The 12,834-nt window shown below is 35.2% G+C and overlaps 2 protein-coding genes across 3 annotated transcripts; one reads left to right on the forward strand and one right to left on the reverse strand.

The window, feature by feature from the left end:
- Positions 1–6,224: 6,224 nt before the first annotated feature.
- Positions 6,225–11,366, reverse strand: LOC105278613 (cyclin-Y-like protein 1-B). Of its 2 annotated transcripts, XR_893800.3 has the most exons (5): positions 10,529–11,366; positions 10,233–10,453; positions 9,809–10,095; positions 9,272–9,631; positions 6,225–7,045 (listed from the first exon to the last, which is right to left on the reverse strand). XR_893800.3 is itself a non-coding variant. In XM_011337825.3 (4 exons), the coding sequence occupies exons 1-4, from the start codon at positions 10,758–10,760 to the stop codon at positions 9,343–9,345; spliced, it is 1,029 nt and encodes a 342-aa protein (XP_011336127.1). In that variant the 5' UTR covers positions 10,761–11,366; the 3' UTR covers positions 8,994–9,342. The 2 variants fall into 2 exon arrangements, 1 of the variants encoding a protein (XP_011336127.1); XM_011337825.3 differs by lacking the exon at positions 6,225–7,045 and having other exon boundaries at positions 8,994–9,631.
- A 182-nt stretch (positions 11,367–11,548) lies between these two features.
- LOC105278612 (dynein light chain roadblock-type 2) lies at positions 11,549–12,512 on the forward strand. Its single transcript, XM_011337824.3, has 3 exons — positions 11,549–11,785; positions 11,864–11,942; positions 12,021–12,512. The coding sequence occupies exons 1-3, from the start codon at positions 11,783–11,785 to the stop codon at positions 12,230–12,232; spliced, it is 294 nt and encodes a 97-aa protein (XP_011336126.1). The 5' UTR covers positions 11,549–11,782; the 3' UTR covers positions 12,233–12,512.
- The last annotated feature ends 322 nt before the right edge of the window (positions 12,513–12,834 follow it).

Raw genomic sequence — 12,834 nt, forward strand, 5'->3', positions numbered from 1 at the left:
ACTGCAACAAGTGATAATTTTGAGTGGACTACAATCCTTACGTCTATCCGTGAAGCATTAATAGGGTTATCCATCAAATTAATCATTTGCCATGGAATAGTCCGAATACCGGACACCGAGCGACGTAAATCCATTCTTGAGGAAGCACATTCATCAATAGTTGGAGGCCATAAAGGGGTTACAAAGACCTATAATCGTATCCGCCAAAATTTGTATTGTACCAATCTCAAAACGGATATCCAGAACTACATCAACAACTGCTTACAATGCCAACTCAAGAAAGTGGTTCGCACAAAGACGAAACAACCCATGTTAATCACGGACACTCCGTACACAGCATTCGAGAAAGTATCACTAGACATTGTGGGACCATTACCAGTAACTTCTCAACACAATTCTTATATCCTCATCATCCAGGATCATTTAACCAAATTTTCTCTTGCTATTCCCTTACAGTCCGCCACAGCTGTGAATGTCGCTAACGCCTTTTTGGAGTCCTTTGTACCATTGGAGCCCCTAAGGCTATACTCACCGATCAGGGAACCAATTTCACCAGTAAACTGCTAAAACGCTTTGCCAAACAATTTCGCATTAAACAATTCCAAACAACCGCCTTTTATCCACAAGCCAACGGAGCTTTGGAAAGATCACATTTAATTTTGGTAGAATTTTTAAAACAATTTGTCAATAGATTCACAGAATGGAATAAACTAGTACATTATGCAGCATTTTCATATAACACCAGTACTCACGAAGCCGCCGGCTACACTCCATATGAGTTAGTGTTTGTAAATTAGCTAGACTCCCGTCTAATGAAATTAACGATGCAGAAGAACCACGAACCTATGATAACCACTTAACTCAGCTCATGACAGATATACATAATTTGCAAGAATTGGCACGAGAACATATAATAGTGTGACGTCCCCTGGCGTTATTTTTTATTATTATTTTGTCCTTTGATTTTCCTTTCGTAAACTGTGGAGGCCGATTAGTATGGCTTTCCTCATTAACTTATTTTATAGTATTCTTTTATAATTGTACGTTGCGTTATTTTATTTTATATTTTCATCCGTTGTAGGTGTAATCGTTTATTATTATTATTTTTAATGTTACATGATAGGGTGTATTTGTTCGTTGTATTACTTATGTTATCATATATTATAATTAGTATTATATATATACATGCCTGGCGCCAAAGTTTTAAACCGAAATTTTGCGTGGAGCATCGAGTCGCTCTGAAAGCAGCACCGATCAACACGACAGAGGATCTTATCGACAGTAAAGAATTCGATAAGGGAAATCCGCCGGACCAAGGGGATAAGCACCAAAATCTAAAAATCCCCTTTCATCATCACGAAACAAAGAAGACCTCCACCTTTTTGGCAATGGAACAAAGGTCCAGAGAATGAAGCTCGGGCAGTAGTCATCGATCTTCGGAACAGCTAGCACATTCTCTGTATTCATCGCACAAGTCTTGTTCAGTTTTACTCAGTACCAATTATACTATTTTCAATTTGAATACTTCGAGTTACTATTCCAAGTCTCCAATATTCCAAGTCTCCGCTTACCTACGACCGAGGGCAGGTAACTTTGGTTTCCCCTTTCACATAATTCCACGTTACAATTATTTCATATTACACCGATGATCGAACAGGATGTCCGATCGACTCTTTGTGTGAATCATTGATCTTTTATATTTGTGAGTGCTTCTCTACCTTGATTAGCAAGTAGAGTATTCCTAAATTAATGTATTATTATTATTATTATTATTGGTATTTTTTTATTCTTATTCTTATTAGTATTTTATCATTCTTTTTATCATTATTACCATTATCATTAATTATTACCCTTATCATTATCTCTATTTTTATTTCTCTTCTATGATTGCTATTAATTTACTTTATTCTATTGTCATATTATAACTGTTATTATTTTTTTTATCTTTTACTGTCATTACGCATATTTCGTTTTCTTTTTATTTGATGAACGGGATCAATTACTCGTGGCTCCACTATTCCCAAGTAAATCCGGTGAAGGCAGAGTAACTTAAAATAAAAGGAGCCAACACGGTTGTTACTCATCCCCACTATTGGCGGGACGTAACAGTATCTCTTCACGGAGTGAAAATGTGACAAATGAGCACATTTACTAGAATATTTATAATTTGATTGGTCAACACTAGTGAATTTGCTCACTTTTCGCATTTTCACTCCGTGAAGAGATACGTAATAGACCCCCTGAAAACCCAACACTTCTCGTCAATTTCACCGAAGCGACACGTGACGTGGTGCTCAGACACCAAGTTATACACAAAATGGGCAGTACGAGGAGGAACCCCCAACCTTTGAAGTTTTTCTAGCAAAATATCTCCCAACACATTGTCGTAAGCCACTTGAATGTCTAAAAAGGCCACCACTACCGCCTAGAGTCCTATATAATAAGAGAAGCGGAATCGTTACCCCCTCCATGCTTCCCATGGTCGCCATGTTGGGCTCGCAGCTGTCTATTTGTATATGACGTAGCTTATTGTATCTGGTCCATTTGGTTATTCTCAATAGAAATAGTACAGGTTATGGTGTGACGTCCCCTGGCGTTTTTTTATTATAATTTTAATTTTCCCTTTTGTAAACCGTGGAGGCCGATTAGTGTGGCTTCCCTCATTATTTTATTTTATAGTATTCTTTTATAATTGTGCGTTGCGTTATTTTATTTTATATTCATCCGTTGTAATCGTTTATCATTATTATTATTATTTTAAATTTATACTATAGGGTGTATTAATCGCCGTATTACTCGTTATCATATATTATAATTAGTATGATAAATATGTGCGCCAAAGTTTTAACTGAAATTTTGCGTGGAGCATTGAGTCAGTCTGAAAGAGGTACCGAGCGACACGACGGAGGATCTTATCGACTAAAGAATTCGATAAGGAAGCTCCGCCGGACCAGGGGAATAAACACCAAAAATCTAAACACCCCCTTTCATCATCGCGAAACAAAGAGGACCCCCACCTTTTTGGCAATGGACAAAGGTCCAGAGAACGAGGCTCGAGTCAGTAGTCAACGATCTCCTGAACGATTAACACATCCACTGTATTTCATTCAGTTCTACTCAGTACCAATTATACTACTATATTCTTCAAGTTTAGTACGTCGAGTTATTATCTCAAGTCTCCGTTATTCCAAGTCTCCGTTTACCTACGGCCGAGGGCAGGTAACTTCGGCTTCCCTTTTCATATCCTTCCACTTCACTACTGTTTCACATAGCACCGGCTATCGAACGGATATCCGATCGCCCCTTTATTTGATTCACTGATTTTTCATGTTTGTGAGTGCTTTTCTATCATGACTAGCAAGTAGAATATTTTTAAATTAGCGTATTATTATTATTACTATTGTTATATTATTATTCGTTTTACAGTTAATCCTGTTATCATTTATTATCACTTTTACCATTACTTTTATTTTCATTTCTTTTATGATTATTATTATTTTGCTATTTCTTTTACCGTCATTACGCATATTTTATTCTTTTTATTTTGATGAACGGGATCAATTACTCGTGGCTCCACTAGTCCCAAGTAAATCCGGTGAAGGCAGGGTGACTTAAAATAAAAGGAGCCAACACGGTTGTTGCTTATTCTCACCATCGGTGGGACGTAACAATGGTATGATATAACTTGTACAACATGTATATCTAAGATGTTTCAAAAATGTCTCAGGGATATCTAAAATAGTTTTTTTTAGAAAATAACATTATAAATATATTTTTTCTCACTTATGGTACACCGATTGCAGTTAGTTTGCCCATAGGATTCACTACGGGACCAACATGGCAGTCAGCCAATCAGCAAGTGACACTCCGATTGCGCTTCTCTTATTATATAGGACTCTACTACCGCCTTATCAGCTTGGAAAGTTTTTAGTATCTCTGCATATAAGATCGAAAGGTTATCAATACAGGACTGTTGCTTGCGAAATCCAAATTGTGAAGAGGGCAAAAGCTTATTTACCTCGAGCCACCAGTTAAAGCGATTAACGAGCATGCGCTTGAATGTTTTACATAAACAAGAAGAGAGTGAGATAGGACGAAATTTAACTCCGTCTGCTTTAGGAATAAAGAAAACCAAATAGTTACGCCATTCAGGGAGGGAAGTACCCCTCGCTCAGGATGGAATTATAAATCTCTAAGAGCGTATGCTTGCCCAACGGAGACAACTGTTTGATTATGGTATAATCTATACCATCTAGCCCGAGGCTAGACCGTTTCTTCACAAATTGTAACGCATACTCTACCTCCTGTGCTGAAAAAGGGTTGGTCCATCCACGAATCACGCACTTTATAGTTAAAACTAGGGGGCTGTACAGGTACCCAGGGGGGGCACAGATCCTCAATTTAGTCAGATACTCGCCTGACTTTTTCCTCATTGTAAGCTTTATCCGTTCGATTCCATCGCGAGTCAAATCTTTTAATCGTTTTCCAAACAAACGTAGGATTCGTATCTTTACGTAGGCTCGAGGCAAATTTCTGAAATTCTTCTTATTTAATACGACGAAGTTCACAGCGCGTCACACTGACTATCCTTTTATACTGCACAAAGTCCTCCCAGCGGCCCGAAGCCTTAAACCTCTGAAAAGCAACCCGATTATTAACCAAAGTATTACATTCGCCTGTCCACCAAGGACATGGGGGTTTAGCTAAGTGGTCCCTATCATTACGTAACTTGTTCCGATTAAATGTCGAGAAAGCCTCCCGCAGAGCACCCTCCATCAACGCCACAAAAGACGTATAACGAACGCCTGTTTCCCCAGAAGAGGAAAAGTTCTCCTTAATAATGGAGTCCATGTAGTCGCGAAAAACGTTCCAGTCTGTTCTAATAGAGTATAACCGCTAAGATGACTTCAAAGGGGGCATAGAACCTAAAGGCAGACTTAACAAAAACAGGTAGGTGGTCGCTTCCCCACAGATCCGTCCCTACCTCCCACTCCGTCCGTAACGTCCAAGAATTATGAATAAAAGATAAATCAAGTGCCGACTGCGACTGATAAGAATAACTATAAAAGGTTGACGAGCCATCATTTAATAAGCACAGATCCGAATCTTGAAGAGCTTCCCCAAGGTTATTTCGCACTGGGCAAGTATATGAAGAACCCCATAGCAGATTATGAGCGTTGAAATCCCCGCCTATGTAAACTTTCTTATTTCCAAACTGGGTAAAAAACTCAAACCACTCGTGGACCGAAATGACCTCCCCTCCCTGAGGGCGATAATACGACAAAAAGCAGAACTCACACAATTTCCAATTATTCGGTTGTTCGGTTGCAATACGGGCACGTCGCTATTTCCAAACGTTCGCTATCTAAAATTAATAGTGTGTTAGTTGTGATATTATTGTAACAATAAAGTGTATCTTGAATCGTGAGTAATTCATTAACCGCTATGTAGTACTCGTTACATCTCTTGGAAAACAGCGGAAACTTATTCAAATACCTCAATTCCCTTCAATTCCTCTGTCAAATTCAAATACCTCTTCATATTTGTAATTAAAAATAACACGAGATTTTCGACGTGTTAAGTAGATGTCCTTTTCGGCTATTAAACATATTTTGCAGATATTACAATACTTTTAAAGCATCTACACAAAAATCTACGAGTATTCACAAGTTTAAAAATGTAAGATTTAAATATTAGAGATATATATATATATATATATATATATATATATATATTATAGTATCATGATTTATGCAAGAGGTACAAGGTGTATGTGTTTTATGAATAGGATAATCACAAATGTGCGAATCGGCCATCGCACATGTATGGATAAAAAAATAAAAGATTGCATTTCTTTTCATGATAAATTCTTTGAAGAAATTATGCATTTATCAATTTTTGTATAAAAAATGTTACGATTACACAACTTCAGCAAATAGTTACATTAGAAGAGTTTTAGACATTAGGAACAGCAATCTATTTTTTATATAATATAACGGAATGTTCTCGATCACGAGAAGACTGTAATTTATCTGGCAGAAATTTTGGACTGCCACGGCTAGGCTCGTCCTTACACTATTAGGGAAGAGATTTGCATTTTATCATATTATTTTTATGAAAAAAAGCAAACGACAGAATGTAAATTCCATAATTTTCTAATCTTGCGTCACCGATAATCTCGAGATATGAAAGAATTTACAGGAAAAATGAAAAGAACAGATGCATTTTATATGGGTATGTACAATACAATGTTAATCTGTATTGATATAGCTATTTATCACAAATTCATATTACAAAAGCATCGATCGTAATATATTAATGTAATACTTATTACATGTAGTTAAAGAATTGTAAGATTCTATAATAGATACTACAGGATGGAAGACTTAAAGGTGATTTGTTCAAGTATCACCTTCAAGCGCGTTCTGCTGCAATTTTAAGTCAACTACTAACAAAGTGAGTCGGCTTATGATACACACATTTTTACGAATCTTACACGAATTCGGCAATTTATTTACAGGACGCAATAAGACTTGAAGATTGTCTTTATAATGAATCTCTATTTATAAAAATAGTCATGCGCATGAAAATTTATAAACATCTAGTTTCGTTAGGAAATGAGAGCGCATAAAATCAATGAAAACCGTGCAGTTATACATTTATACAAGAAAATTTCAACATTTTGGCATTGCACAGTATATTTGCTCGATTAAATTGCGTAAACACTTTCGCGGTATACGCAGCATGCACGTACGCATAGTAACTTATTTTTCAATGCATGAAAAATAGATCTTTATAGATTGAACAGCGAAATGGAAAATAATCTGGACAGAAATTGCAGATATGTTACACTATGCTTATCGTCTGGTACAACTATACATTGCATTAAAAGCTTAGTGTATGCTTTTAGCTCCTTCTCTTTTCGTGTACATTGGACTTAACAGTCGTTCCATTACGAGTCCGACCATTACAAGTACACTGACTTTCATATAATAAAATATAAAAATAATAATAAATCGTAATTGCTCCTCTGCATAGCGGCATTCTGAAAATCCAACGGAACTTCAGATTATACTTTAATGCTTAGAGACGTAACTATTCAATACGTAACAGTACAATATCGTCGTAAAGCTATCTTATATTTAAGGTTTTAAGTAGTAAGTATAAAATGTTAAATTATATCATACAGAAGTCAATTAGTGGCGTATGATACACGATTAATGCTACATTAATGGTACTTAAATTTCACCTTGATGTTCAGTGTAAAATGCAAGTATAATACAACCACTAAGTATTTTTTTTCTTTTTTTTTTAATAAGCTACTTCTCAATCATCTTTGGAAGAATATAATTGTATATTTTGCTATACGTTCGGTAAAATATTTTACGAAACATATATTTTACATAAGTTCCTCTGTCAGATTCAAATAATTTTAAATTTGTGTAATTAGTAATGTTATGGCTAATAATAGTTGAACACCATTTTATAATTTTTTTATAATATAAAATAATAATAGTCCAACATATTTCTGTTTGTCTGTGTGCGTGTGTATTCACATCTGAAGCGTTCAAAATAACGCACACGGCATTCGTAAAAAAATTTGTTGCTTAATGACAACAATTTCCCGTTCGTATTTTCGTAAGAGTAGATTATAACGATAAATCAAATTTAATTATTGATTGACTGAATATAATCTCATGAAAAAGGATGCAATCCTGATATTATGGTTACTCTTATCTTGTACATTATCTAAAGTTACAAGTCCATGGAAGTAGCATCCTATAAAAGCAATTGTTCATAATTTACCATGCCTTTAATTCCTACCAAGCTATAAAGGCTGATTTGCTAAGGTGTATATTATCATATATTTATTATTATACGTAACTGGTGTTCCTCTGTATGTAGACGTGCTATTATCCAAAATACATGAATCGTTTATCAAATCTAATATTACAAATCGATTGAGTGTGGAGTGCTATGATTTTTTTTATGAGTTGTTACATGTGCCATGTAATGATTGATCAGAGGTAACTTTAGAATAATTCTATGCCACAATAAAGAATAAATGAATAATTTGTCTTATATATTACAGAAATATATCAGGAGAATGTTATATATAAGAAAATATATAATTTGTCTATCAAATTCATAATTTTATATATAATGTTTCAATGTGTGTAACAAATAAATACATAAAATAAGAGAGGTGCGTATTGTTACGCTTAAAAATAATTTAGACCAAGATAATATGCATTATACTTTGGCTCGTAAAATTTCTAATTTGAAGTGTTCCAATAAATTATAACGAATATTTATATTTATACTAAATTATAATGAATATTCATGATTTTAGCTTGAACCATGTTACATAGTTTTGCATTTTAGAATGTTATTAGTAAATCAGCTGTGTAAGTTTGATTCTTATTAAATTCAGTCAATATATAAAATGCTTTGGATACTGAATAGTTGACTAATATATATATCACATGTTATTCACTCCCGTAAGAATAATACAGATAATATATTATGACTAAAACTTGCTTTTTCCATTTCTTGCTTCAACGCTGCACTTAATTCACGTATATCTTATTAGATAAACATTATAAAAAGCCAGACTGATATTAGTCTTTATATAAGCAATAGAAATATATATTTATATTGATGGACAAATGAGATTACTATCTCTAATTTCCGTAATTAGTAATTACAAAAATTAATAAATTTCTAATTATATTTAATAAGATCAATCAAAATAATATTAAGAATAATTTTAGTTAATAAGAAAAAAACCTTTTTTCAGTTTTTTATTTGCTAGAGCTCTTGATTTTTTAGAATAGAGATAGAGAGAAAAAGAAGGGAAAGAGATGGAGGGAGAAAAAAAGAGAAGAGAGGGAAGAGGGGAAGGGACGAGAGAGAGAGAGAGAGAATTATGTATTGGAAGATACTTGAAGATGGAATTATGTATCTTATCCAATTCTAAAATGCATGTATAATGGTTGACTTTAAGATTACCGTTGCAAACTAAATCTGCAATGGAAAATTTTCCATTGTTATGCAATTTAGCAATGCATACAGAGTATGAACGATATTCAGCTTGAATAATATGAGTAAAAACAGTTTACAAAGATGTATATAATACATCGGGAATACTTCATAGTGATTTAATATAGATTGTAACAGAGAAGTTTTTGGCGATCCAAACAATTTTTTTTCTAAAGAATTAAAATCAATTGGTAACAATGTAACAATGTTCCTACAAATTTCCACGTACCTTCGTGCCCTTAAAATCCAAGAGTAAGCATGCGTCTGCTTTTGTATTCGCCTACATCCATACACGTACATTTAAGACAGAATAGCGATGCTACGTCTAGGTCCGCCTATGCATACGTTATCTAAGCTGGACCATTTTTTAATACCAGTACGCAGAGCCTCGGCCGTAACTTTGTCCTCATAAACTCTAGACATAGCTTCCAACTTTTGTGCTTTCTCCTTGCTGAGAGGCTCGCTGGGGAATGTTAATTCGTTTGCTTCCGCAAGTGTACGAAGATCAAAGTAATATTTGGCATACACACTTGAAGGAACATTTATGTTGAATTGCAGCATCTCCAGAAATTGTCTCTCCAATTCGTTCCTATAGATGAAGATTGGTTCAATTAAATTCGATTGGAAATTCATTCAATTATTTATAATATTATTATAATTTAATAAATATTAAATTATGAAGATGATAAAAACTAACGTGTTAAAAAAATATTAAAATTATTAATCTTGATAAAAATTTAAAAGATGCAATGAAGGAGGAACTTACATATTTTCAACTGTGATATCTTTCAATATTTGGCAGTAATCTACGTTCCACACTGCCTGATCGTCCCAGACTTTAGATGCCAATAAAATAGCTGCTAAAACTATTCGTTTCCAGTTTCCTGGTGTTATATCTATCTCCGCGTAAGTAAGTAGGCGTTCAAGATAAACCAATGTTATAATGGCACATTCAGCCGTAAGCTGAGCAGAGTTAAACAGAATTCTTATAAATTTATATATTTGTTTATGCTCTGGATTATGTCTATCGTAATCGTCTGTAACGCCATCTCTCTGAAAGATATATTTAGCATTCTACAATCGCGTAAGATTCTGCAATTACTTTAATTTGAATCTTAAAATGAAACTATTGAAGTATTGAATACAGAAAAAGAAACTATACTAACTCAAGAATTAATGTTTCAATTTACCGTAACTGGATGCAGTTTTTCATCGAATATATCAATCTGCCGCTGCGAAGTTCGGTTTTTAATGTGGTAATAAATAGCTAAGGCAACGCACTTGACGGTATTCTTTAAATTAGGTTGCGAGACCGTACTGTCATCTAGATATATTGTACTGCAACTGCTACTTTTCTTTAAGGGTCTTATATCCGCTATTTGATGTTGACTCTTTTTTCTTACCATGCCATCTAAAAACAAAAATTAAGAGAATATATTTATACATATGTATTATTTAACGTATTCTCAGTACAGAAAATACTTACTCTCGATAGCTTGCTTGGAGCGTTCCATGAAAATGGTCCCAGCGCACGGATGCAGCGACGGATCCGAGTCCCAATCTTCCGGCTCACGCTCACTGATATGTTGCAAATTATTAACACTGATACCGCCCTCGGGTAAGCGTTCCTCCAGATTGCGCGTGGTACCTTCGGGTCCTACCTCCTTGCGTCCAACCTGCGGACTGGAGTAAACACAACAGCTATTCTTATTTCCCATATTTCCATGTAAATTCCACCGGTGAGTGTTCCGCTCCCACTTGCGCGCGAATCACACTTAGTCTTAATGTATGCGAAGGAATCAGGCCGCGATAATCGAGAGCGTGATGCGTGATCGTACGGTTATGGCTTGGCGAGGAGGATGTGTCCGCTGCTCACATCTCGTTGTTTAATAACGATCAGCTGACAGGGCCGTCCGTACGACTGGTGACGCAAGTCGTTCGCTCGTACGTTTGGCTCATGTCGGCTCGACTCGCCGAACAGCCCGCGAGGCTCGGCGTGACGCTTCGTGATCGCGATAATCCTCCCCACGTCTTTCACCGGCAAGAGCTCTCCAGGGACGAGGTTTTCTCCAGCGATTGTCAGAGAACAAGGCGACAACGCCTCGGAGCCCCGCTCGTGCCGGGCGATCTCGGCGTTTCCGACTGTACGGCTGAACTCGTTGAACTACACGGTCGTCCGCTGCCGCGACTCGTGACGCGGCTCATTGTCGCTGTACGGTAATCCCATTTTTCTCGCACATTTATTCCCGCTTCGACTCGGACTTAAACTCGATTCCGCAAAAGCGCTCGGCGAACTCCTTGTTGCGATCGAGATTTCGAGATACCTTCTACGCAGATGGCGCGTTTGATTTATAGCTAGTTGATTCCCACGATGTAAGAGAGTCACTAGGTTTTAAGAGTTTCTATTGGTCAGTTTTTGAAATAATCGATTTTCATTGGTTACTGACATTGCAGAATGGGCTTAAAGGATCGCAGCCAATCGCTATATACGCAACGTAGTACGACGTATGAACTATCGGCCAAACATGTTTCTATGCGATACGTGCGAATGCGTGATTGCGTGATGTGACATCTCGTATTGGTAAAAAGAGTGACACCAAGTGACACAAAATCATAAAGCGGACGGACTCATAATCCAGAGTTTATTTAACTCGGATTTTGCAGCACGCGATATACATTGCAAATTGCAATTTTTCACTGCACCGTTTTTCACGGAAAGCCTCAGAATTATTTTGTCAAAATGGTAGGCACGTAATTTCTTAAGTTCGCGTATCCTCCTCTTGGCGATTATGATTTAAAATAAATGTCTTTTCTTTTTAAGGCACAAGAAGTTGAAGAAACTATGAAACGAATTCAGTCTCATAAAGGAGTAGTTGGGACAATAGTAGTGAACGCGGAAGGTTATATGAGAAAACGATTGTTTAAATATTAATGATTAATGATGGAGAGAGATTCTCAGGAAATTACGTTTGTTGCAGGCATACCTATTAAATCAACGTTAGACAATACAACAACGGTTCAATATGCAGGCTTGATAAGTCAGTTGTCGGATAAGGCTCGCTCCGTCGTACGTGACTTGGATCCAACGAATGATTTAACCTTTTTACGCATACGTAGCAAAAAACATGAAATTATGGTTGCACCGGACAAGGAATTCATATTAATCGTAGTACAAAATCCAGTTGATTGATATTTAAATGAGACAACGGTATATTGCAAAATAATGAGCTTTACTTCTCTCTGGTTGCTTAATTTATTCTATGAGCTATATTGGACTTTAATATTTATTCAATCAGCTAATGAAAACAACGTGAACATTATATAAATGCAATATTTTTTAGCCAACTTCGCAAATTGTTAGCTTTAAAACAGCGCTTTTTCTTTGATACAATGCAATGAATACATTTTAATGTTCTCACAAATTATAATTTGGCAATATGAATAAATATTATATTTATTATATCTGAGATGATATATTTTTGTATTGTGTAATACAATTCTATGTGTACATCTGATTTTATTATACATTATACAAATCTTGGTATTTGCTTCATAAATCTACTTTAATATTGAAGTCACAGTTAAAAAATGTTTTTATTAATATGTTTCACAAAAATGTGTTTTATCAAACTAATTAATTTTTAAATAAAATTGAAATTAATAAAAATTGTTTTCAATGATTGAATAAGTCAAATATTATATAATATAATATGAATAAGTAGAAAACAAAATTAGAAAATTTGTAATGTATTTATTTAATACAATATCAAATGTGTATATATAAAACATTCT

Source organism: Ooceraea biroi, chromosome 6 (assembly GCF_003672135.1).
Source record: "Ooceraea biroi isolate clonal line C1 chromosome 6, Obir_v5.4, whole genome shotgun sequence".
Classification (NCBI taxonomy): domain Eukaryota; kingdom Metazoa; phylum Arthropoda; class Insecta; order Hymenoptera; family Formicidae; genus Ooceraea; species Ooceraea biroi.

Coding starts and splice junctions, on each gene's coding strand:
- LOC105278613 (XM_011337825.3), bottom strand. CDS start 10,760: ATGGGAAATAAGAATAGCTGTTGTGTTTACTCCAGTCCGCAGGTTGGA. Junction 10,454..10,528: donor CTCCAAGCAAGCTATCGAGA/GTAAGTATTTTC, acceptor TTTTGTTTTTAG/ATGGCATGGTAAGAAAAAAG. Junction 9,632..9,808: donor GATATCACAGTTGAAAATAT/GTAAGTTCCTCC, acceptor CTTCATCTATAG/GAACGAATTGGAGAGACAAT.
- LOC105278612 (XM_011337824.3), top strand. Junction 11,943..12,020: donor AATAGTAGTGAACGCGGAAG/GTTATATGAGAA, acceptor CGTTTGTTGCAG/GCATACCTATTAAATCAACG.